This window comes from Lepisma saccharinum, chromosome 5 (genome assembly GCF_977018435.1).
Source record: "Lepisma saccharinum chromosome 5, izLepSacc3.1, whole genome shotgun sequence".
NCBI lineage: Eukaryota > Metazoa > Arthropoda > Insecta > Zygentoma > Lepismatidae > Lepisma > Lepisma saccharinum.
The window spans coordinates 18,153,235-18,178,840 of record NC_139233.1 but is presented as its reverse complement, the minus strand read 5'-3'; the positions used below and the strand labels follow the sequence as shown (position 1 = coordinate 18,178,840).

The following is a 25,606-nucleotide window of genomic DNA, read 5'->3' as shown; positions in this document are numbered from 1 at the left end:
CAAGGCATCAAAATCTTATTAAGCACGGAAGGTGATATCACAACAACTATATATACTATACAACAGCACCAGGAAGATTAAGTATGCATTATACTGAACTTAGGCTACAGGCTATTTACAGTTGTAATGCCCTGGACATTACACTGTGATTCATTGTTATTTAGTTGAAATGTTGTGTTTGTTCACTTTTTAATTTGGCAAATATTAATGACGTCATAGACAACTAGTGTGAGATGGACAGATAAACTACTCTTGATGTACCAGGACCTGGCAACATTTAAAAAACTGAGATTGATCAACAAGCTAAAATCACGATAGCAACAGGTTATTAGTGGCAGGAAAATGTCTAAATAATTATAATATGTAGTTTAATGTTCATTTGATTGCTGTAAGTGTGTGTTTTCAAAAATAGAAGTAGTAAGTTTTCATTTCCACGCCTTGTGATCGCTGGAGTCTTTTGACACGACATGAGGAGCGAAGGGAAAATTTCAGGTTAGACTGAAAGATACATAACAGTGTTCCGTAAGTTACTTTTTACAAGTAACCGACTTCCAGTTACTCACTTAGAAAGTAACTCAGTTACAGTTCTGGTACTTTGAAAGTACTTTACAGTTACTGTGAAACTAACTTACAATTAATGATCATTGACTTGTGTAAAAATTACACAAATCAATGATCATGAAGACTTGCGTTTCTAGTTGAGTTTACTTATGTTTCTGGTACATAATATGTCTTCATATATTTACATTACTACTGCAAATAAATGATGAAACACAGAGTCAGCTTTGCTTGAATGATTTTAATTAAGAAATCATTTGTATGCTAATCACAGTATTTTAATTGTGGTGTTATTGATTCCACTTACACCTATTTCTTTCTCCTCCATTCCAAGTTCAACAAGATACAAAGATCCACTCCTTCGACAATGACTTTTTCCTAGCTCGACAACAACATTCCAAACGAAAGCAGCAGTTCACCAAAAACACTGAAGTTTTCACATACAATTAGAAATGAATTGAAGTAAAGCATGGATGTTCTAAAGTTACCATGCAACAAAGCATAGCTTCCTTGCCAGGCCAGCAATTCCAAGAAAATCCTTTTACGTAGCATCCAGAGAAGGTACATATATTTATGTTATAGTTGGGAACAGAATTGTCAAATTTAACTCTTCCCCTACTACAGAAAGTAACTCTGTTACCATTGTTAACGATACATCTATTTACTTTAAAAGTCGCTAGTTGCAGTTAGAATTTCTAAATAAAAAGTAACGGTTACTTGTAACTAGTTATTTTGAAACACTGGTTGTTTAACAGTCGATGCAAAAATAATAAGTGCTGATGAAATATGTTTCGTATAACTGTATGGTTTGACTGTTGTGAAGAAGTATTTAGTAGCATGTGTGTGCGACTCAAACTTGTTTGTAGGATTGCTTCAAAAGTCCACGTGGAAAAAGGAGATGCAGCAATTAAATTCTTGCATGTATCCAATTGGTCCATCAACTTCCTACTACTGGCCACAAATTGCTCTGTGTCCAGTGGACATTAACAACACAAATGGAAGGGCATATGTACTTAACGATAAGTCAAATACTTTTGTGTGTTGAAATGGTCAAAATATTCTTCTAAAATGTGAACAGCACAATTTATAGTATTTACTATTTACATGAAATTTTGGCAATGCATAGAGTACAATAGAGTAAGTATTATTAGGTACCATCTTCATGAACATAACTTGGGAACTATCTTTGGGTTGAGAGAATCACAAAGTTTTCCATCCCATAAAAATAGTGTCCAATATTATTTGCTAAATGCATTTGAAAAATCACAATTATTACCCTTTACAGAAGGTTGTTCACTTTATATCCGACCATTTTCGATTTGGTGCTGCCACCTGGCGTATCATGCTGGAACTATGGGTCTGCTGGCGGGAGCAGTGTTGTGTCTGACCTTGTAGGTGTGTGTGTTGGTAGTGAATGTTATCAAATGGCGCCGAAAATCAACCAGTATTGAGAGGGTTACGTAATAGCCCTTTTCATGCTAAGTTTTCATATGTACGCATTGTGAAACAGTGTCGGGAGAATGGGTTAACACTCGGGGTGACTACTGCGAAAGCTATTGTGGCCCGTTACACACAACAGGGATTCCTTGTGAAACATTCACCCACAAAAACCACCAGGAGAATGGCTGCAAGCAAAGTGTCACTGCTGGTGGTCACATTCGGGCGATGACATACCGTGACATTGACGGCAAGGGGCGCAGCAACTTTGTTCATCAGTGCAGGGAAAGTTTCCCTCATGGCTTTATGGTTGTGACGGGATTCAGATATAAGGGTAAGTTGATGATACGCAAGGTGGACAAAAACGTGAAGGTGAATGCCAGATACATCCAAGATGTCGTTCTGACACCTATCTATCGGAGAGACATCCCACAATTGTATGGAATGGACGCGAACCAGGTGATGATCCATATGGACAAGGCTTCGAGTCACACCGCCAGAACATCACTGTTTTTATCAGGAAATGGCAGAGGAATTAGGAAATCGTGTCATTCCGTTTGAAGACATTCCTGTGAAAAGCCCAGATGCCAGTCCAATGGATTTTTGCGCATTTGGACTGTTGAAACGACGTCTTCAACATCGCCGCCCATGCACCCTGGATGGTCTATGGAGAGCTTGCAGTGATGAGTGGGACAGAATTCCCATGCCTGTCCTGCGCCGGAGCTTGCTGCAATGAAACCTGTGATGCCAGGCGATAGTCCACAATACTGGGGGTCCAATAGAACATGATCGGTGGTGGCGGCGCGGTATCTCTTAAGGTGAGTACCCATCAAAAATGGTCGGATATAATGTGAACAACGTCTGTATATGTTTGTTCCTCAAGTGCCAGGAGGTTCACAAAATATATTTAACTTGTAAATTTTAATTAATCTATAAATTTGGGCAGGGGCAAATGCTTCTCATTGCCCCCACAAGGTTACTCCTATGCTTACCTTCACAGATATTGAACAGAAATTCTGAATATTATACCTTAAAACAGATTGAACTTCAGGCATTGTACTAAATACATAAGCATTTTTAATAAGATTAACTTTTAATGTCATTTGATGCAAATTATTTTTTTATCACCCTGTCTCTGAACCTCCCATCCCAATTTTTCCATCAGGCATTAGTACACACTCTGAGCTACGTATATATAAAATTTGGAGGAAATTGAAGGGGGGGACGCATTGCACGAAATTCGATCTTGAAGTTAGTCATTTATTTTTCTAAAAATACATGAAATTATACAAAAAAATACATGGTTATTGATACACTCATCTAAAACCTTATTTAAATTAAAGCTTACACTATTCTGAACAAAATAAAGCAAACTTGAAGTTTCTATGGCAAATCTGAGAGAAGATATTATCATTTACAACATAATGCATGTTACTCGAGAGTACACGGAGATTTTAAAAAGCACGAAACTTCTGAACCCCTTGACCAATCTAACAAAAATTGTCATTTTTGTAATCAGCATTAAAAGTTCTATAAGTATACCGAATTTCATCAAAATCGGGGATGGTGGTTGACATGACCTGGATGAATTGACATGGAATGACCCCTCGCAATATCTACTTGACAGCAATGCTATTGATTAATGCATTTGACAATGTTGTTATTTTATTCAAAAAAACTTTTTTTAATTCTTCACATTTTGCTGTTACCTGTGGTAACACCAGTTACATGCATGTCACACCATGCCTCTGACTGTTACGTAGAAAATGCTGCAACAATTTTGCTGCTTTTATTTACAATCCACACCTTCACCCACACACATATATCCGTAAATTCTGACATTAAGCCTATATATTCCAAAACGATATTAGCTTACCTCTTTTGATGATTTTATTTGAAGGTTACTAGACATGAAAGGACTGAATTGAATAACCTCTTCCGGTTTCTGAAATATGAAAATTAAGTTTCATATTTGAGAAACGAATTGGCAAGCTCAGAGATTTAATACAAGGATTCACCAAGAAGAAGGTGTGCTCTGGATCTGCTTAAGACTTTTTAAGGTCTTTTACTTTAGTTACAGTGTTAAAAATAAGTGTGTGTGTGTGTGTGAATATATATATATCAATGTATGTGGTAGTAAAAATTTTGAAAGCTAGAAACTGAGAATTTTGCCACTTTCCGCCAAAATTCTTACATTGTGTGACGAATTGGAAACACAATTGGAAACAGACACACACACCCAGAGAGAGAAAGAGGGAGAGGGAAGGGGAAAAGTGTGTGTGTGTGTGTGATTATAATCAGCACAACATGAAATAACTTACCCACATTTCATAATTAGTTAACCTTTGATGGGCAGCTGTTTCTGACACTGACTAGCCTCTCAAGATGGGAGATTTTCAAGCCAGTGTTTTTCACATGTGCACTGCTGACAAACAAATGCTCAGAATAGAACTAATTGTCACAGAAAGATTATTATTGTTTTGCATTTACAGTACTCTCAGCAGTAGCGAAATTTAAATATTTTATCTCCCAATAATGAAATTTAAGAAAATAATTTAAAAAGTTGAAATTTTACAAAATATCTTACTTGAAAGGTAGCTATGGTCACCACAGTAAATAAAAATACCTTGTATGTAGCACTGTTATGTTCCCACACTTCAATACTTGTTTAAAAATAACAATGCACTGAAAAGCATTGTATCAAAATTTTCTGGGATATTCAGTTCTTGCACCCAACCTATGACATCAATGGCAGGTGTGGTGACTGCATATTTCAAGTGATTAGCATCCATAGGGCCAATGTGACAAGTCTATTTTCAGAAACAATGCTTCACAGAGCATACTTTTCACTGAAAAAAAAAATCATTTTTTTTTACAAAACTGCTTACAAATAATACTAGCACTAAGTGAATTGTTTTGATATTCAGGATGTCAAACCTTTGTATGTTTACTAATAAACAAAAGAATAACAGAACTGAAAATCTTGATTAATTTAAGAGAAATAAGATGTTAACAGTTGTCTTGTGTTACTGGGACAACTGTTCATTCTAGGGGGTTACAAGCACTGCCGGCCTTAATAAATATTATTTGATGTGTATTTTTCATACGTCAAGATATTTGTATTCGTAAGTTCATAACTGTTGCAACATAATTAATACTGAATTAAAACTCTATGGTAGAGTGAAATAAAACTGAGATCTCTGTAGGCTTCGTAGGTAGTTCACCTAACTTAGGCTGACTCCTCTCCTTCCCAAAATGTTCTTTTCTCTCTCTGTTCAAAACAAAAAGTGAGTCCCTTGCCAGTCTGTCCATCCCCTAAACCCCTGTCCGTGGAGTCTCCTCCACGCTGACACGCGAGTTTTCCTTCCTAGTATTCTACACAGCTAGCTGCTTGTCAACCTTTTGTCAACCTTGCAGCTTCAATACATCAGGAAGTTTGCTTGATACACGACAGTGCATATTTCACATACCTGAGAGGAATGGACAGCTGGTAACTAACAAGTGAATGACCTGATGAGTTCGAAGCCTCTAGAGAAATTTTTAAGTGAAATAAATAATAATCCTAAGGATTGATACGGTATAATGAATAAGTAACTTACTGTTATTGATGATTTCTTAATGATTCGAGGACTATAGCTTCTAGTGGAAACATGTTCAACCTTTTCCTTAGGTGTGATCCTCTACAAAGGAAATGTCGATAAAAAGTTAAAAAAAAGAAATTAAAGGTTTTATTAGAACATAAAATTTCATTTTATGAAGTACTGGGTATTACGCAAATTCTGTTTTCTCAAGAATTTTGTGCTTGTTGAGCATTTTCTCAATATTGGGAAAGGGTTCAAAGAGTTCATGAAGATAGAAACAAAGTGAGAATTACACAATGTAACAAAAAAATATTTTCTTTCTGTTCCTGGGTAATAATTGTTATTTCCTAATTCCTTGTGTTCCAAAAGTATAGAAAATGGGTATTATTCCTCATAAACTTTGTTTTTGTAGCCAGGACAATGATGTTTTGAGATTTACCCTTTTCCAGTACACGTTTTTTCTCATTATGAATAAAGAAGATAAATAACGTGTCATATTGCGCGCTGTAACAATATACTGGTCTCTCCTATAACTGAAATGGACAGGTCTTGGCATTCTGCCAGCAACAATAGTGCAAATCATGCAGTTTGAAGCGGTTCATTGTCGTCCTAGCTTAGATACACGTTTACAATGGCATCAAGAGGCTGCAAGTATATGGCAGACGAATTTTGTTATGTCTGTGGCCATTTTATCAAGAAAAGAGGAAATAAGTACTCTGTGAAAGCATCTGCTAAAATGTGTGAAGCATACAGAGCATATTTCGGCATGTCTGTAGGAGAACAAGACAAAACCTGGGCACCTCATTTCACCTGCGATAACTGCAAAAAAAAACTCTGGAAGGTAAGATGGAAAATTAAAATATAAAATTTTAATAATTTCAATTATATATTAAATATTTAGGGTTTTCTTGAAAAGGCCTAGAGTTTTTTATTTATTTCAAATGTATTTTGAAAAATTACTTTTACTAACACCTTACATGTTTAACATTTAATAAACTACCATATACTTTATTTTTACCCACATTAATGTTGAATTGTACATCCTGTTTTGTAAGTTGCTTGTGCACCTAACCAATAGTAGTGCACCTAAGTCACAAGGTTTGGGTGCAGTTGTGCACCTGATTGACAAAGTTAATAAAGTATATAATTTTGTGCATACTAAATATATATCTACATATCTCATATGTGAAATATGTTGTGAAAATACACATTAGTTTATTTTTGTCTTTTGTCTTTTGCAGGATGGTACAGAGGAGAAAAGAGAGCCATGAAGTTCACTATCTCAAGAATTTGGCGGGAACCCACTGACCACTCAAGTAATTGCTACTTTTGCATGGTGGATCCTTCCAAACGTCGGGCTGGAAAGAATGCGCAAGCTATTATATATCCGGATATACCTTTGTCCATCGCCCCTGTGCCACATTGCCCTGAGTTTCCCGTGCCCACTCCTCCGGAGAAAAAGCTGCCCTCTTCAGACGAGAGTAGTAAGTCAGAGAGCTAGGAAGACATTGATCTTGATACTTACAATTTTCGAGCCGAGGAGAGAAACCTGTACGATCCCAATCAAAAAGATCTTAACGACTTAATAAGAGATCTTGGTCTCACCAAGTCCAATGCAAAACTCTTGACGTCCAGGCTTAAGCAGTGGAATTTATTAGATGAAAGTGTGCAAATAACAGATCAGAGGAAGTGTCATCAAAGTTTTTCCAGCTTTTTCATAAGTCAAGATGGACTCTGCTTCTGCCACAATGTCACCGGTCTGTTTGAAGCAATTGGAATTGACTTCAGTCCAAATGAGTGGCGCCTCTTTATAGACAGTTCGTCCAGAAGTCTTAAAGCCGTGCTTCTTCATAATGGAAATACATACCCGTCTCTTCCACTAGCTCACTCAGTCCACCTCCAAGAGGATTACAACAGCATAAAGCGATTGCTAGATACCTTGAAATATGATGAGTATGGATGGGAAGTCATCGGAGACTTCAAAATCATAGGATTTCTAATGGGTCTCCAAGGCGGTTTTACCAAGTTTCCTTGTTATCTTTGCCTATGAGACAGCAGAGACACCAAAGCGCACTACAACACGAGGTACTGGCCACAGAGGACCGAGTTCTCTGTGGGAAAAAACAACGTCAAGTGGGAGCTACTGGTAGACCCCCACAAGGTGCTAATGCCTCCACTCCATATTAAATTGGGCCTGATCAAAAAATTTGTCAAAGCTTTAGATAAGGAGTCAGCAGCCTTCAAGTACCCTCAAGACTTCTTTCCTAACCTGTCTGATGCAAAGATCAAAGCCGGTGTCTTCGTCGGCCCACAGATAAAGAAGCTTTTGGCATGCGAAGAATTTCCCAAGAAGCTCAATGAGAATGAAAAAGCATCTTGGAACAGCTTTGTTTTAGTGGTTAAGGGCTTTTTGGGCAATCATAAGTCCGAAAGCTATGTGGAAGTGGTTGAGACTCTGGTGAAGAACTACGTCAAAATGGGCTGCAGGATGTCCCTGAAAAGTCATGCCCTCGATGCTCACCTTCATACATTTAACGATAACATGGGAGCGTACTCGGAGGAGCAAGGCGAGCGTTTCCATCAAGATATAGCTATTGGAATTCGAACGTCGCTACCAAGTCCAGTATAACGAGAACATGATGGGAGACTATATTTGGGGACTGATTCGTGAAAGTAATGTACAGTATAATCGTAAATCCCGGAAAACTACTCATTTTTAAATCTTTTGCAATAATTTTGTTCACAACTAGATTGCAAATATATGTCACTTTTGATGTATGTGTGTTTGTATTTTTCTTTATGTAAATGAAAAGCACGAATTCGTATATTTTCTCATTGAAAACAGGTAAAATTTAAAAATAACACTGCCCTGGTCACAAAAACAAAGTTTGAGGGGAATAATAGGCATTTTCTATGGTTTCCAGTCAGAAGCTTTTAGAAAATAAAACTTACTACACAGGAACAAAAATCATGTTACAGGGTGTTATTAGCAAATTTTTGCTTCATTAAAATTTTGATTGTGCATGCTTATTTGTTTGTTATACAAGGGGGTGCTGAAAAGTTCATGGCCCGACCACGTTCCCAAACAATTTGAGGAAAGGTCATATTATGTCTTGAAAGTGCATATCCTTGTACGTTCAAGTAGCAAAAGTCAGAGCATTAATAGAAGCCTTTCCTTTTTTTAAGTCCTATGAAGTTAGGGTTACCAGACATGTCCTACATTTTATCCTTATGTCTGGCATCCGGGAGGAAATTGAAAAATGTCATAAATGTCCTACATTTTGAGCGTCACATAATATTAATTAAATTAATTAAATTAATTAAAAATTAAAGGTTTTATTAGAACATAAAATTTCATTTTATGAAGTACTGGGTATTACGCAAATTCTGTTTTCTCAAGAATTTTGTGCTTGTTGAGCATTTTCTCAATATTGGGAAAGGGTTCAAAGAGTTCATGAAGATAGAAACAAAGTGAGAATTATTAGCAAATTTTTGCTTAATTAAAATTTTGATTGTGCATGCTTATTTGTTTGTTATACAAGGGGGTGCTGAAAAGTTCATGGCCCGACCACGTTCCCAAACAATTTGAGGAAAGGTCATATTATGTCTTGAAAGTGCATATCCTTGTACGTTCAAGTAGCAAAAGTCAGAGCATTAATAGAAGCCTTTCCTTTTTTTAAGTCCTATGAAGTTAGGGTTACCAGACATGTCCTACATTTTATCCTTATGTCTGGCATCAGGAAAATGTGTATTTCAGTATAACAAAGAGAAATCATACAAGTTACAAGTCTATGGACTGCGCTCCCAAACTCAATAGTGAAATTTATTTTGATTCACTCATTGCTCAAAAAGAAAATAGAAGTTTCTGCTAGAACACTCGGGTCACATTCTGATTATGATTATTATGATGATGATGTCACTGTTCAGTGCCTGAGTGGAATTTCTTGCCTTGGGGTTTATACTGATGGAACAAAGTGTTTCCCATTCTTAAAGCAGGGAATATAGAGAGCAAAGTTATTGAACTAGAAACTACCCTAGATGAAACTTCTGGAACCATTTCAAATTATGGTAATTGCTGAATATTTGTTCACCATTCCAGGTCATAATGAGAAAGTACTTTCATTACCATCAGCAGAACGGAGTCATGAGAGAAATATTTTTTTAAAAAGTCTGTAAAAAGTTGGGTACAGGGCTTCAGTATAATTTTACAGCGTTTAACTGTTCAGGGTCTCATAAATATATTTTGACTTAACCTGAATTTTTAATAAAAATTGACGTTTCTGAGAAGTATCAGTTAAAACAAGTAGTAAGAATGTATATTGTGTAGCACTGATTACAATTTTGGAAATTTTGCATTTAGGAATTAATTTTTTAAAAATATGAAAACTGTAAATTTTAAATTAGAGTTTTGGAAATGTGTATTATTTATTGTGAATGTTTTGTGTCCTACATTTTGACTTGAAGTTCTACATTTTGGGACATTATGTCCTACATTTCCCTTATAGCGATCTGGTAACCTTATATGAAGTGAGCATGTCTGACCAGCAAGCGAGATTTATGAACACAGAAACCAGGGCTGTGATGAAGTTTTTTTTCCACTAGAACAAGTCCCCGAAGGAGATCCATAAGGAAGTGGGTAACATCCTACAGGATACGCAACTGTGAACAAGTAGGTGGCAAAGTTTAAATGTGGTGAATTCTCAACAGATGATACTTTCTGTGCAGGAAGACCAAAACAATGACCTTTCCACAAATAATTGATAAAATTCATGACCTGATTCTTGAAGACCACCACATATCAGTGAAACGTGTGGCAGAGACTCGGGGCATTTCATGGGAACACATTGGTGCCACAATTCACAATGATATGGGCATGTACAAACTCTCAGGGAAATTGGTACCAAAAAATCTGTTTACAGATACCAAAAGCACTTAAGGATAGAGGCATCCAGGAAAACCATGTCCCATTCTGAACCCACTGAACAATTCCTGTCAAGATTCGTCATTATCATGGACGAAGTCTGGTTATATCACCATGATCGGGAGATAAAAATAAGTCTATGGGATGGCAGCACTGTGGTTCACCTTGGCGCAAGAAGTTAAAAGCAGAAAAGTCTGCACGGATGATGTTCGCTTCATTTTTATGGGACAAAGACAGCGAGCTACTTATAGATTATCTAGCCACAGTCCAAAGAGTTAATGCAGAGTACTACACATCATAACTCACCCGACTGAAGGAGATTCTGAAGCAGGGACATCATGAAAAGCTCAAAAAGGGGGTCCTGTTCCTTCAAGACAATGAGCCTGTTCATCGACCATTGCAAACACACTTGAAACTGCGTGACTTGAGCTTTCAATATCTTGATGATCCCCCTTTTCCTCAGATCTGGCTCCGTCAGACTACCTTTTCCTACCAAAACTCAAAAAACACCTGAACATCAGCAGGTGATCACTGCCGTGGAACATATTTTTTAAGTGGTCTGCAAAAGTTGTAGCACTGTGCCAAGAAGTGCATCGAGCCTCGAGAGGAGTACATTGAATAACTGTAAAATTCCATCATTCCCACTGCATTCCTTTCTGGGTCGGACCATGAACTTTTTAGCACCCTCTCGTATTATGACCTTACTTTCAACACAACTTTAACAACTACTAATTAAAACTGGTACAATGAATTGCAAATTAGGATCCATATTATTACCATCTTCAGGATATGTTCTTTTAGAACTTCTTATAAAGTTTTTCTTGACAATTGAACAATTAAATAGCATATCTCTTGAGCTAGGGTTGGTCCTTAAATATAATTTTCTTCTACATGCTGTGTGTGCAATCAACTCAATATTACTGTTACTTGTGGAAACATATGGAATAGTATATTATTACACATACGCAATGCCAACATTCATGAAGGATGGAGTGAAATTTCTGATGTATTGATATATATTGGGTTGATGCATAAGCTTGTAGCGTTTGTGTTCAGTATGGCAACACTGTGGTGTTAGTAGTTTGTTTATCGAACATTCATCAATTGGGAGTGCCCATGTTGTGCTTGTGAATATAAATTGAATTATGCAGATTTGAAGGAAGATAGTGTCATTTTTGGGCTAAAGAACAATAAGTGCAAAGTAGGAAAAAACGAACACTTCCGGCATATTCTCCTGTCCGAGTTTAACAGAGGAGCAAAGTCAGCAGAGGGGACTCTAAACATTTGTGCCATGCATGGGAAGAAATGTCAACTGGGGAAAGGGCAAAAGAAGGGCAAGAAAATGGTTTTGTCATTTCAAAGAGGGCAATTTTGACTTGAGTGATTCTCCACGTTCAGGAAGGCCATCACACTTTAATGAAGACCATTTAAACGCTTTAATCCATGACGATCCACATCAGTTGACCCGAGAGGAAATGTGATGAACTGTGACCAGGGTTGTTAAAGTTCCAGGAACCCATAAATTCTAATGGGTTCTAATGGGTTCCGTTGCAGGACCGGAACCTTTTTTCTCGCACAATTTAAATTCGGTCCAAGTTGCGTATTGTTACATTGGAAAAAGGTTCCTAGACCGTATTTACATTGATCGGGAAAAATTGTTCTTGGACCGAATTGAAATACTTTACAGATAAAAAGATTCTTTACGGTCCAGAACCCATTTACGCTTGCTGATTTTCTCTCCTGGACCGGAATTGAAATTATTTAAAATTCCTGAACCTTTAACAACCCTGACTGTCACCATTCAACGATAGTGCGACATTTGCATACCCATTTGCGATGGGTTTGTTTAGGATACACACACTTTAAGTGAAAACAACACAAATCAGCGAGTGGGCCCGGAATACTACATCAAGTGCTGCTGAAACATGATAATGCATGCCTACACTCCGCTAACATGATGAAAGCTGCTATCCAGGAACTTGGTTGGGAGGTTATTCCACATCCTCCTTACTTCCGCGATCTTGCACCCTCAGATTTCCACCTTTCCATCTATCAATCCAATCCCAAAAGGTGAATAAAGAAATCGACCAATCAATCTTTTTTCAAGGAAACTCATTTGATAACAAAAATTCTCTTCCAACTTGGCTTGACAACTTCTTTAACCACAAATCAGCTATTTCTTCAGTCGTGGAATCTAAAAACTTCCCCACCATTGGTAGACAGACATAGACAATGAAGAAAAATATATTACAGATTAATTTCTGTCTTCTGTACATCTCAAATGAGTACCAAATAAAAGGAAAAAAAAAAACTTTTCCCACGGGTGAAAAAAACGCTATGAACTTAGGCATCAATCCAATATTACTTTCTGATACCGGTAACTAATATTCTACCAATCCAACATATTAAAAATTTTCCATAAAGAGCATGAACAGCTCATGCATCTACTTAATTAAATATTTTCTCAAGACTTTCAAATTTCATAACCTAACTGTTGCCACATTCTTGATATTTAACTAAAAATCTATTGTATAATAAATGAGCAACTTACTGTTGTGGATGATTTTTTAATGATTGGAGCACTAGGACTTTCATTAGAAATTTCTTCAACCTTTTCCTTGGGCTTGATTCTCTACAAATAAAAAGTAGATATTAGGTTTTAAAAATGGAAATGTTCTTTTAGAAAATAGAGTTTAATTCAATGAACTACAGGATATTATCAATTCTGTTTTCTCAAGACTTTTGTGTTGTTAAACATTTCATTAATATTGGGAAAGGGTCAGAATGTTCATGATGTTTATCTTAAGACAGAAATAAAACATAGGAATGAGACAAGAGTGCAGTTTACCACAAATCTCTCACTGAAGAAGATACTATTTGGGGCAATTCGGTCTACATTAGAACCAGGTAAGTTACAGGAAGACTGACAAGGGCTTGAAAAAACAGGCAAAAACTGAGATTCTCTTCTTACACAAAAGTATAACAATTCCATGTAACTTTCACACACACAAACAGAAAAAAAACTTTTTCACCTATCGATTTAGGTTATTTATGGTCAACAATCACTGAAGGCTGTGACATTAAGTTGCTGAAATCAATAAGTGAACAAAGTAAGTTTTTCACAAAAGTTACATGGAATTATTATACATTTGTGTAAGAAGAAAATTTCAACTGTGTTTGTGTTATGAATATAAAAAAAAGAGTGAGATGTTGAATCTTCTTAGAAGAGTTCACAGAAATCCATAATGTCTGAGAGAAGGAAAGAAAAAGGAGATAAAAATAAAAATATGTCAGTGTTTCATATGATAAGACCTCTGGGGTCAGTACGAGAATAATGCACAATAACTTTGGTTTACCAAATGTACACATTGACTTTAAAAAAGAAAATCATGCATAATGCCCAATGCTGGAACAGCACTTTTGCAAGAAGTAATATAGGAACAGCATACAGAATATACACAAATAAAATTCAAACAAGAATTTTTGACCCTGCCTCAAAAGTTGTCATGAGGAAGTAAAGTAGGTGAGCTGGTAGAAGCAAGTGTTTCACTAAATGCACAGCCATGAAAATAGGCAACTGAGCAGAATTCTGCTGGTGCCACGTATGGGAAAAGCAAAGCAAGACGGGGACAAAAGTCACTGGTTCCCATGCACTGTGTGGCAATGCCAACTGGACAGTGTTGCCTAGTTCGAGTGTCAGACCGACCTCTCTCTCTCTACTGGGGCACTTTTGTGTCATCCCTGACCTTTAGAGCAAATACTGTCAGTTTGTATTACATGGCTTACAAAGACCCACTCTACAATGAGATCTTTCATTCTCTTAAACCTCCAAACACACGGAGTTGTGCTCCAACGTGGCAACAGTACAAACTTCTGCCACCCGCCTAATTTCATGGTTGTGCGTATAAGCATCTGGTTACAAAGAGCTGAAAACTATCCGGAGTTCTGCATCATGTATCCTTCTGTGAAATATCCATATTATTACCCAGTGTATGCAGATTTCATGTGTTGAAGTCAGAATACGTTTTTAGATCGTATTGTGGAATACCATGTTACATAAAAATTGCTGCTAATCCACACTGAATATTTCACTTACCACTCTATATGATTTCCTCTTATATGTCTTCCTTGGATACTTACTATCTGTCTGCCTTTCTGGACTGTTGGATTTCTGTAAAATATGAGTAGAAAATTAGTCTGATAGAAGATTAAGGGGAATTTGGTCTTATAGCCACAAAACATTTGGCCTTATATTTATGCACATACACCCTTTAAAAGTTACAGAAATCATAATAATATTAATCTCTTTAGCAGAGCAAACTTCGAGAACCATTTACTGTGCAGGAAATCGGACCATTGTTATAGTATGCACTTAAAAGATTGATTGATTGATTTGCTTTATTTTACTTCGCCTTTTGTGCCACTTTTGGCTAATTTCTGAAGATGGGGGATGAGTCATGACATGATGAAATTGATGAATGGACTCACAAACATCCATACCCAGGCTGAGATTGAACCCGGTACCCATGGCATCATAGTGTGATGTGCTAATCACTCTGCCACGGGGGCCACTTCACTTAAGAGAAACAAAACTACAAGTATTTGCAGTATGGGAAAAATCTCTGTTAGGTTATAAATCAATCAATTTGTGTGTGTAAATGGGCAATTAAAAACACATAGTTGGCAAGAATTGTGTTTTGTCACTAATCTCTGCAAAAAAATCAGGATTTTTCATAAAATTTTACAGAAAACCTCACCAAACTTCATATTTCACAACAAACTCTGAAAAATTTATATTTTTGCATTACAATTTGTAAAAACTAATTAAATATCATGAAGCATGTTTGATATGTATTTAGTTTGATATAATGATACATAAAAATACATGAGTGAGTGTGGATGATTTTTGTGCATTGGAGGGGGTGATGCTGGAAAGGGTCAAAGCTGTGTGATTGATTGAATTGGTGTTTTAAGTCCACTTTATGCACAGTAAGGCTAATCGGGACTGGACCTATAGTTTAAAGTGGAATACGAACCACTGTGTGTCTCCACTGGGTATTGAACCTGGGACCCTTTGATTACAAGGCAATGAGCAAGGTCGATCAACTTTGTTGAAATCAATGGATGTCCCCACAGAACTGTGCTGTGCAGACGTGAATCAGTCGATTTCCATACCTAGTTGAGTCCTCCCCGATGCTGCAGTTGTAATGTCATTACCTTGTAATCAATGGGTTCTGGGTTCAATACTTAGTTGAGCACATAGCAGTTAGGATACTACTTTAAACTGTAGATCCAATCTTGATTAACCTGTGCATAAAGTGATCTTTAAAACAAACTCAATTCCACACATAGTTGAGCACACATGTGAAAATCTATGACAAGAATGAAGAACTTTTAGCAGCAGCATCTGTGCGTAAATACAAATGTGATTTTTATGCAGAAAAAATTCTTGAGAAAAATCTTCATTACTTCTGAATATACACTATGATTTTGTACATTTTAGACAATTATGCATGTGAAAAGAATGGAGTGTGTGAAATGGACAAAGTAAGAAATGAAACTGTCTTGGATAAAGTTGGAGAAAGAAGGGAAATGCAGAAAGTGATCATGTATAGGAAAAGGAATTGGCTGGAACGCTGGCCTGCACTGGAAGGAATGGTTAATAAACAAAGTGTCTAGGGAAGAAGAAGTGAATCAAATGCATATAAGCACACAATCTGCATTTAAAGGCAGAGAACAATGAATGAATGAATGTTACCGAGCTCAATACTATGAACGGTATCCACTTTAACCACTCTTAGTAGCCAAGTGCGTTCAATACCTCAACGTATAATCTCAAATTCAAAGGTTCTGGTTTGATTATTGGTAAGTTCATAACACTTAGAGAGTGTCTAATGAATAGTAGTATTCAATTATGTATGACCTGCAGAATAATTTCTGCATTTATTTTCAATATTTTTAAATAATGCATTTTCATTCATGAATAGTAGTATTCAATTATGTATGACCTGCAGAATAATTTCTGCATTTATTTTCAATATTTTTAAGTAATGCATTTTCATTGCTCCCCATTAATTTTCACCATGCAAATACCCCACCTTTTCATGTTTTTAGGCATTATGTAGTAAGCTTCTATCTGATTATTTTATTGTATTAAGGGGAGGAGTTAGTTACGTACCAATTGTGCATTTATTTCAATATCATCAGAATGGGCACTGCTACTAAAAAAAACCCTGGGTGTATCCAACGGTATGAATTTCTCTCCATGTTGCAAGTGGAAGTGTTTTCTTATGTTGATTATTAAGCTGGACATGATGTTTGAAAAATATGATGAATAAGAATTTTCAGAATCCCATGTATTCCTTATGGGGAATCAACTTCAACATCAAGTTACGGCTAATCAAATGGAAGTTTCGACTTTTCCGCTGGTAAAATGAATCTTCAAACAGCCTTCTTCCCATTGATATTTTTTTCTATTCCATCGGAAGTTTGATATTCCCAAGAGAACAAAACAAATAATACCCCCATAAGGCCAATGCATTTCTCATTGCCTCCTATGACCATCCTGGCAGTGTTGCCAAACCTGATGTGCATAAATGAGCTAAATTTCACCTTAAATGCTTAAATGGAGTTAAAACAGACTTTGAAGGAGCTAGATTTACGAAGGCTGGATAAAGTGCTTCCTAGGATAATGTTAGTTGTCAAAGGGGTGGGGCACTACTATTACCATTAACTCTAAATTCATGATAATTTATGCTTAGTTTTCACCATCTAGATCCGGCGGCATCACAGATCTTAATAATCCACCGATGGTCATATGAAATTGAAAATAAAAGATTCCCCGATATCAATATTACGTCAATTTCACATCAACTCGGTGCTATAAAAAAGTAGCTGGGGATGTAAGGGAGTTGGGTGATGCAGCGAATATAACAATATCACGTCATGTGCAAAATGTATAATCATGGCAAAAGGTGGTTTATGTGGGCCAGAACCAGTGGGGCATCATAGTGGAGCATAGGGGCAGGCGCACCAGTTCACAGCCAAATGAGTGCACTAGAGACCCAGATCTGGCTCCAAGAGAGCTAATTTGGCAACACTGCTACAGGGGGAAGAGCCCTGTGGAAACTGTCTCGCATGCCCTTAACTTACTGTACTTTAATATGGTTTACAACTGTGGCACCAACTTTCTCATAGGGAAGGGGAGGGAAGGAAAGGGAAACAAGATGGACAAACATTTATATGTACATAAAGGCAAATAAAATAATATTTAACACATTGCGTAGATTGAAATACATCCATATGCTAGAACATGTGACATTTTTCTACGTGGATTAATAATAAAAGCATTACGTTATATTATCACGTAGAAAAACCTCACAGTTTTCCTCATTACTTTGGTACGCATTGCGTCAGTCTTTTGTAAAGTTTCTAGTTATCTGAATTGCCGCTAGAGGCCCTCAGCTTCATCACTTGTTTCCACGATTATGCATAGACAGAAGCAGCAGTTTTGGGAAACAGCCTCGACTCAAAAGAACTCAGGACACGTTGGTCATGATATACTTCCTCCTCCTCCTCTTGTTCGACCTTCGAGAACAGTGCCTACCTTTAACTCCCACTCTCGGATCACAGCAAAAGAAGTTCTTTCGAAACTGTATGGTGAAGAATACCCGAGAGAGTTGTTGCTGTTGAGAGGGAATCAACGTGGTACTGGGACTATACAAAGTGTTTGACTGTTGCCCATTTTGATTCCTTTTTTTTCTCGAAGTTGGCTACGCAAGAGGCGAGCATAATTGACGATGTTCGAGGGAAGGATACAAACTGTCGTTCAGGAAGTTACATCGTGTGAAGTCTGGTTAGAATGCTGACGTTGGAACAATTGCAAGTTTGAACTATTCACCTTTTTCTTCACTGCTGCAATGTATGGACGTCGTTTTGAGAAGGGACGTGTTTGGTCATAACAATGCTTAGGGAGAGGATGATTGACTTTTGATGTTACGATTGTTCAAGGAACCACACAGTCGGATGACTTGTCGCTGAGGTATGTACTTTTTGTGGTAGTTGGTAGTGAATAATGAAGTGTCATCATGGAATGTACATAGTCATGGTGGATTATTTCTCCATTTATAAAATGTCGCTGATGATATTTTGTGTTCTCTTAGTACATGTGAATTATCAGGAAATATTGCAGAGTGTAAACGAAAGGCTTACATTTTTCTCTTCGCAACTGTCAAGACGAACGTCACGATTGACCCAGAGTGACGAAGTGCGACGTTCTGCTCCCCTTCTTGCCCACTTATGCCTAATTTGGCGAACTACATGTGTACAGCATTATCGTAGTGTTACACTTTATAATTATCAAGGAAACATGTTCACTACGAGTCAGTAAAAGGAATTTAAATGCACTTACGTAATTTCACGCCGATGTATTGGGAAGAAATTGATATGCAATGTACCTTAGAAAAATACCTAGTAAGAGCACCAAAGAATTGAGATTTGTGTAATGTCGTTTAAAGGCCAAAGATTCATGATTAGGTCTTCATAGTTTATAAGAAGAAACAGTTTTATAGGAATCGCTGATAATCTAATTTGTCAAATTAGCATTGGTTTAATATGGAACACATTGATGCCATTTCACTTTGAAGTAATTTTAAGAGATTGATCTAATCTATTGTTATAATTCCGTGGAAGGTTGAACTATTGAATGGACGCTGAATCGTCTAATTGTTATATTGTTGTATTTGATGTTGGGAAAACAATAGTCATTCTTTGTTGTGGGACTATTATAATAAACTTGACCACGTGTCGCAAATCATAAATTGTGTTACCTATTTGTCCTAGAAAATATACTCTTGATCAAACTTGGGTAATTAGAATTGTACGTATTTGGACACGGAACGAACCCTCAACTTCGGTTCTAGATTAAAGTGCCTTTTTGAGAAAATAGCATCTCTTTGCATTAATACTGGTGGTATTCCTTTTCGTTTAATCAATTAGGTTGTCCCAATTTGTGGTTCTCTTACGAGACTGAGGCGACTGTGTAAAAACACGTCATTAGCTTCAAACAAAATGACTTTTGTAATTGTTGGGTTTGGGTATGTTTAATTTTGATCCCACGGCCTCAGTTCACGACTTTCCCCTTGTAATATTATTTAACTACCCACCTAATTAGTTACAAACACAGGTGCAACAATAAAGAAATAAGCTTTTTGAAAAAGAAGAATCCACTTAATTTCTTTAGTTGGTCTTGCCTGCCTCATGTTCTATTTTATTCCAATTAACCTTTAGTATGCTTAGCCTCGCTGAGATTATCTAATACATGAATAGACATTTAAAAGAAGGAAAGTCTACCAATGTTTTACATATATACTGTATTTCTTCATATCCATATAAAATAAAATTCTCAACTCGGAGTGAATATTGAGGGGGGTACAAGAGTGCTCCCCAAAGTTGGTACCTATGGTATGCAGTATATTAGTAGTGTGCAAATATTAAAATACTGAGCATACAGTGGACTAAAAGAGAAACAAAGCACTGGCTTCAATCTCGAGAGGCATCATTTACTAAACATACATTCATAGAAACACCTGCTATAGCTAATTACAAAAATTACAAAAATGTGGAAAATTCATATTTAAAAAAATCATAAAGTTCTCACCAGATATTGGCCATATAATTTTCAAATAGGCTTCCAAGTTTTGAGAGCAAAGACCAGGAACTGAATTCATTTGGCAATAAAGAAATTAGAAAGAACACTGGCCATGTAATAGGCAAATTGAAATATGAACAAAGTAAATACTACATTATAGAAATAACACCAATTAATTAAAGGATAAATACTTACAGAAAGTGATATGGGTTGAATGTCTTTCACTTTTCTCTCTGCAATCTTCTAAAAAGAAGAAAGAAAAAGTACTTTGTATGTGCAAAATCATGCAGTTTGTTATAAATATCGCTGGCTGAATACTGTGTTTTCGTATGTCCATTTGCACTAACTTTTAACGAGAGCTGATTTGCGCAAACATTTTATCATTGTCAATAATTCACACTAGTTGACATCCAGATATGTTGCTTCTGAATGTGGATTCATCAACATTTACGGAACATGGTAATCATCAACTGATTTCCGATGAAAAGTAGAGATACGACAAATCAGCATTCAGCTAGTGATATGTATTTTACAGGGATATGACAGAAAAATTGGTAGTGTACTGGCAGCTGATCAATTAATATCAGCATATGGCTAAATTTGCAGATAATTTGACCAATCTGGTACTGTATTCATCAAGGAGAGTGTAAGAACACAAATGGGCAGAGGAACAGGAATTGGGGTTGTTACAGTATTCCCAATTCTTTTTCAGAGGGAGACAGTACATTTTCTTCAAGTTCTTGGGAGAGAACACCACAATTTAAAAAAAATACTGATGCTAAAAATGAGAACTTAGTCACTAATTGCAAGAGGTAAGATGCCAAAACTAATGTACGAGTATTTGAGAAAAAAAGAAGAAAAAATACTTACATTTCTACACTCTTATGATGAAGTAACAAGGAACAAAATAAATGAAGGTAAAACCATCTTATCAGCATGTTCCAAAAATCTGTTGATAGATCACACCTAATTGTTTTATGTGATGGGGACATAAATTGACTGGTTCTTTGCTGGTCTTTGATACAAATCAGATCTAGACATTCTTTGTGGTTGTTCTATACTGGATTCGTATTTTTGTTATTTTACTAAACTAGCTGCCCTCTATTGAATTTTATCATGTATTAATTTATACCCATAGTAGAAGCAAAGTATAAAATTGATTGAAAAAAATGTGAAGGAAATTTCCCAATGCCTGATAATAAGGTTCAAGATTGCATTCAAAATTATCATTGTGGATGGGATAAATTAATTGTATTCAATTGGTATTGGCTGATATAGACACATCAATGTATCAATCTATTGGTAAAATTACCAATATATTTACTGATCTGATACATGTATTAATACTCTCTAATTTAATACAAAATTCTGCCATCTCGTTATGAATTTTATCAATATATACATAGAAATCTAATGTCCTGGTTTTGTAAAGTAAATGTTCAAAGAAAAAACCCATTGCAGTCACCTATTACATACGTTTATATTAAGTAAGAAGATTTAAAAAAAACAAAAAACAATCAAGTTCTTTAAGAAAGATTTACAGCTTTATATTGCATTGGTAGAATACTGGTTATCAGTATTAGTAATTTTTGTATTGGTAGTTTATCAATGTAGGCAAAAATTTCATATGGGTCCATCCTTAATTTCCACAATGTTTTAAGATTCATAATTGCACAGTCAACAAAATTTTTGATTTGACAGATTCAGTTAGGAACCAAATTGAAAATATTTCATTTTTCATTCATATCTTCAACATGTTATATCACTCTTATAAACATTTACCTTACTTATCAGATAAACAAATACAAATGGACAACATGAAGAAACTTTATCTTCAAACTCTAGGTTTGCAAAATTTTGAACAGTCATCTAACAAACACTTACTAGAGGCTTCTGGAACATTCCAAGGGTACCAAAAGTAGCAGCAGTATGTAATACATGTCCAGTTGTTATTTGTTTCTGAAAATACAATGTCATTCATCATTTGTGTACTTTCATATAATAAATATATATAAAACAATAACTTCATATAAGACGTAAACGAGTTACTAAAGATATATCCGCGAAATTAACTTGTAATGTTCTATTAATTTCGGTGGCCTCTGCCACCATCCACTTGGAAACTCGATGCTTCACTGATAGGTTGACTTCCGGTTCCTGTTGTTGTTTCCTCAACTACCACTAGGGGTGCTGGTGTAGCCATTTCCTCTGCTGCGCGTTTGAGCTGTTGTAATAGAGGGAGCCAAACATGATGAGCCTGACCGTAGTCGATATTCAGCTCGTGCAGAAAGTGCATAATTGCATGCGTCCCTTTGTTTTTGGTTTCGATTAGGGTGTGTGATGTGTGCCTAACTGAAACTTTTTGGATCCTGTGTTTATTGAACTTGAGGTGCCTTGCTAGCCAGGTAGTGGGTTAGGATTTTTTTGCATCCGCTAAATGCTGTTGTATACACTCGTTGACAGATCTGATGGATCTGCCAATGTAGTGTGAGTTTCACTCACACTGGGTGTCATATACACCTGGGTTATCTAGTGGGGAAAGGAATAATCTCTTGTGTTTGCTTAGGGAACTGGCTATTTTGTTTGTTGGTTTGTGTGCGAGTTTTATGTCATATTGTCTCAAGGTCTTGGCTAGGCACTTGGATGTAGTCTGGTGGTAAGGGAAGGCAATCCATTTAGCTTTATCATGCTGGCTGGGTGGAGTAAAACCTACTCCATACTTGCATTTCTGCTTTCCTGCACCATGTAGAGAGTTGATGTACTGTGTATCCATTTTGAAGTCCTATGTCCGTCACTATGGTAACTTCTTCCTTCAAATCTTCTTCACTTGAGCAGTGCGAGAAAGCTCTTCTGTAGAAGTTAAGCCATACATTGGCTTTATGCTGGGGTGGGTGGTTGGAAAGGGAGTGGATATACTGGTTCTCTCCCCCTGGTTTTCTATAGACCGTGGTGGTGAATTTGTTGTCCCTCCTTTTGATGGTTAGATCTAGGAAGTTATCAACCATTAACTTCCTAACCAGGCTAGCAAGGCACCTCAAGTTCAATAAACACAGGGTCCAAAAAGTTTCAGTTAGGCACACATCACACACCCTAATCAACACCAAAATCAAAGAGACGCATGCAATTATGCACTTTCCGCATGAGCTGAATATCGACAGCAGTCAGGCTCATCATGTTTGGCTCCCGCTATTACAACAGCTCAAACCCATCACGTGCAGCAGACAAAATGGCTACACCAGCACCCCTAGCGATAGTCGAGGAAACAACAACAGGAACCGGAAGTCCACCTAGCAGTGAAGCATCGAGTTCAAGTGGATAGAACATTTACAAGTAAGTTTCGTGGATATATCTTTAGCAACTCATTTACGTTTTATATTACCAACAGCGTTGTTTATACCCCTCAACATGAAATAATTTCATGTTCGATTCTTATATTAATGTTATCGATGAAATACCCCTTTTCAAGTTAATTAATTTTCAAGTGAAGTTTTAAAAGGTTTAGTGTAAAATAAGTCACAAATCAAATTTAAAATGTGTCAACTTTATTGTTTCATTCTGGTGGAAAACCCTCTTTCCATTGGTCATATATAATTAGTTTGTGTGCATGGAGAGAAATTTATTTACAGATACTCCCCTTAATGTGCAACCTTACTTGTTTTAAAAAGTTACAGTGATTCAATTGGACAGGAGGACATCCGACTGTGCACGGAATATTGGGTTTTTATTACCAGGGTGGGAATATTTCCAACAAAGTCACTGAATTAAGCCGTTCTGGGGATCACTTAGCCTCTAATCAATGATTATCTGGGGCAACCACGAGGCAAAAAGGTGAAGGGAGTGTGTTGCTGATCACATCACCTCCATAATCCCCAAAGCAAAATTGGCTCAGTTCCACATCTCATGGCATGATGCAATGCATGATAAAGCATGATAGACTTACCATTCAGATTTCCATGTTTTATAATTTATCTAGTAATATTCTGTTAGTGCAAAGCAATCCAAGGCTGCATTCACAATTAATTCAACACAAGCATGTCAACTATACTCTATCCCAGGAATCTTTGGAGCAAGTGAACAAAAACAAAACAAGAGGGCTCAACTTAGAAGGGTGCAAAAGGGCATACATACCGAAGCACATAAAAATTTTAAATCAATCAATTGAGAGGGCTCGACCAATGAGCACGTGAGAGAGAAAGTGAGTACATGAAGAGAAAAATGTGGCTGCAGCAACTATAGTAACCTTAAGCAGTAGCAGATAATGCTTTGCTCTACCCACTCATTTTATCCCCTTCTCTACTGCTATGCACAGCCTTGCTCTACAGATTCCCTGGACAGAGTATAGCTTCCTTGTGAAGTAATATAAGCATATATAATATAACCTGATATCAGGTTTACATTAAGCAAAGAAAAAAAATACAGAATAAATTGATAACTTACTTCAGGTGCTGATTCAACTGATGAATCTGATTCAAGGCTTTCTTCAATACTTCCCTGCAATAAAGAAATACAGTAGAAACAGTAATTTAAGTTACTGAGCATATTCATGAAAAACACCCATTTAAATATTTATAGGCTAAAATAAATCCAAACATGTCAGACACGTTTCAATTTGTTTCATCTTACTTCTCGACAACATTTTGAATGAGGTCCATCATCCCAAAGGCTGTCAACATGCTACAGTATCAAGAAAACAAAACATATACTCTAAATAATTTCTGAAGAAAAAAAAAATATATATATAACAATTGGGCTGAAAAGTTCGTAGGCTAACATAGTAAAAAATATTTTTTTGACAAAATTCGATTTTATTATTCAATATAGTTGCCTTCGAGGGCGATACAACGATTATAGCGGTCATACAATTTTTCGATGCCATTTTTATAGTTCGATTTCTCTTTAGCCTCAAAATAGGCCTCAGTTTCGGCGATTACCTCTTCATCAATGCTAAATTTCTTTCCAGCGAGCATTCTTTTAAGGTCTGCAAACATGAAAAAGTCACTGGGGCCAGATCTGGAGAATATGGTGGATAGGGAAGCAATTCGTAGTCTAATTCATATAATTTTGCCATCGTTTTCATTGATTTGTGACACGGTGCATTGTCTTGATGAAACAGCACTTTTTTCTTCTTCAAATGGGGCCGTTTTTTCGTGATTTCATCCTTTAAATGCTCCAACAACGCTATGTAATAATCGCTGTTGATGGTCTGGCCCTTTTTGAGGTAATCGATGAATATAATACCATGCGCATCCCAGAATACTGATGCCATAACTTTGCCAGCCGACTGTTGCGTCTTTCCACGGTTTGGATTCGGTTCATCACGTGCAGTCCACTCGGCTGACTGTCGATTGGATTCTGGAGTGTAGTTATGGAGCCATGTTTCATCCATTGTAATATATCGAAGGAAAAATTCGTGTTTATTACGGTTGAATATCGCTAAACATTGCTCCGAATCATCAAAAC

At 36.6% G+C, this 25,606-nt stretch overlaps 1 protein-coding gene across 1 annotated transcript in view; it reads right to left on the bottom strand.

The window, feature by feature from the left end:
- LOC145987658 (uncharacterized) overlaps positions 1-25,606 on the bottom strand; it is a 90,442-nt gene that overhangs the window by 39,737 nt on the left and 25,099 nt on the right. Inside the window, exons 10-16 of the mRNA XM_083122170.1 lie at positions 24,584-24,637; positions 22,031-22,105; positions 20,342-20,389; positions 14,594-14,668; positions 13,049-13,129; positions 5,595-5,675; positions 3,872-3,940 (exon numbers count right to left, since the gene is read on the bottom strand). Coding sequence (XP_082978296.1) covers positions 3,872-3,940; positions 5,595-5,675; positions 13,049-13,129; positions 14,594-14,668; positions 20,342-20,389; positions 22,031-22,105; positions 24,584-24,637 — 483 coding nt within the window. The remainder of the gene's footprint in view (positions 1-3,871; positions 3,941-5,594; positions 5,676-13,048; positions 13,130-14,593; positions 14,669-20,341; positions 20,390-22,030; positions 22,106-24,583; positions 24,638-25,606) is intronic.